This window comes from Acanthisitta chloris, unplaced genomic scaffold (assembly GCF_000695815.1).
Source record: "Acanthisitta chloris isolate BGI_N310 unplaced genomic scaffold, ASM69581v1 scaffold23949, whole genome shotgun sequence".
NCBI classification, from domain to species: domain Eukaryota; kingdom Metazoa; phylum Chordata; class Aves; order Passeriformes; family Acanthisittidae; genus Acanthisitta; species Acanthisitta chloris.
In genome coordinates, this window is record NW_008693403.1 from 1 (window position 1) to 1315 (window position 1315).

A 1315-nucleotide genomic window follows, 5' to 3' on the forward strand; every position below is an offset into this window, starting at 1 on the left:
CCTGGAACCTCCCCCCAAATCCTCCTTGGGACCCCTTAAAACACACATGGGACCCCCAAATCATTCCTGGAACCCTCCAAAACCCCCACCTGAGACACCCAGACCCCCACCAAACCACCTGGGACTCCCCAAATCATCTCAAGAACCCCCAAATCCTACCTGGGATTCTCCAATCCTACTTGGGACCCCTAAATCACCCCAGGAACCCCAAATCCCACCTGGGACCCCCCAAAACTCACCTAGGACTCCCAAATCCCACCCGTGAATCCCCAAAACCTGAAGCCTTCCAAAATCCACCTGAGACCCCTCCCCAAAACCACCTGGGACTCCCTAAATCACCTCAGGAACCCCAAAAGACACCTGGGACCCCCCAAATCCCACCTGGGACCACCAAATTGCCCCAGGAACCCCCAAACCCACCTGGGACCCCCCAAAACTGATCTAGGACTCCCAAATCCCACCTGTGAATCCCCAAAATCTACTTGGAACCCCCTTCATATCCTCCTTGGGACCCCTTAAAACACACCTGGGACCTCCCCAAATCACCCCAGGAACCCCAAAACCCATCTGGGAGCTCCCAAATCCCATCTGGCACCCCCAACTCGCCCCAGGAACCCCAAAACCCACCTGAGAGCTCCCAAATCCTCCCTGGGCACCCTCTTAAATCCCACCTGGGACCCCCTGAAAACTCACTTGGGACTCCCAAATCCCACCTGGGACCCCCAAATCCAAGGCAATTGCCCAAACCCCAGCTGAGACCCCCCCAAACTCCCCCATGACTCCCCCACATCCCATTTTACCCCTTCCTTCCACTGACTTTTGGGACACCTCAGAGACCTTTGTTCTTTCCTAGACACTTTAGGACCTCCTGGGATGGTCTGAGCTTCCCTAGGGGGTTTAGATCCCCCTGAGGGGGCTCACCCATCCCTTCTCTCCCCCTCTTAAATTTTTGGGGTCCCTGCAGGAGTTGGGGAACTCCCTGGACAAGTGTAAGAACAACGAGAACGTGCAGCAGATCCTGACCAACGCCACCATCATGGTGGTCAGCGTCACTGCCTCCACCACTCAGGGGTCAGCCCTGTGGGGACTGTTTTGGGGGTGTTGGATGTGCTCAGGGTGGTCTGTGTGGGGCAGAGCCCAATTTGGGGGGGCTGGAGAGGCAGTTTGGGGGGATGAAGGGAACCCCAAAATGTTGGGGGGCTTGGGGGCCATTTTGGGTGTCTAGACCCCTTGGAGGGCAGTTTGGGGGATGTTATGGGGTCACTTTGGGGGGCATTGGGTGCCCTCAGGGTGGTCTGTGTGGGGCCGACCCCTA

At 57.3% G+C, this 1315-nt stretch overlaps 1 protein-coding gene across 1 annotated transcript; it reads left to right on the forward strand.

The window, feature by feature from the left end:
- Positions 1 to 46: 46 nt before the first annotated feature.
- LOC103810177 (basic salivary proline-rich protein 2-like) lies at positions 47 to 265 on the forward strand. The gene has a single exon (XM_009083069.1). The coding sequence runs from the start codon at positions 47 to 49 to the stop codon at positions 263 to 265; it is 219 nt and encodes a 72-aa protein (XP_009081317.1).
- Positions 266 to 1315: the final 1050 nt, after the last annotated feature.

What these genes read in the sequence shown, in the direction of transcription:
- LOC103810177 (XM_009083069.1), top strand. Translation starts at nt 47, where the DNA reads ATGGGACCCCCAAATCATTCCTGGAACCCTCCAAAACCCCCACCTGAG.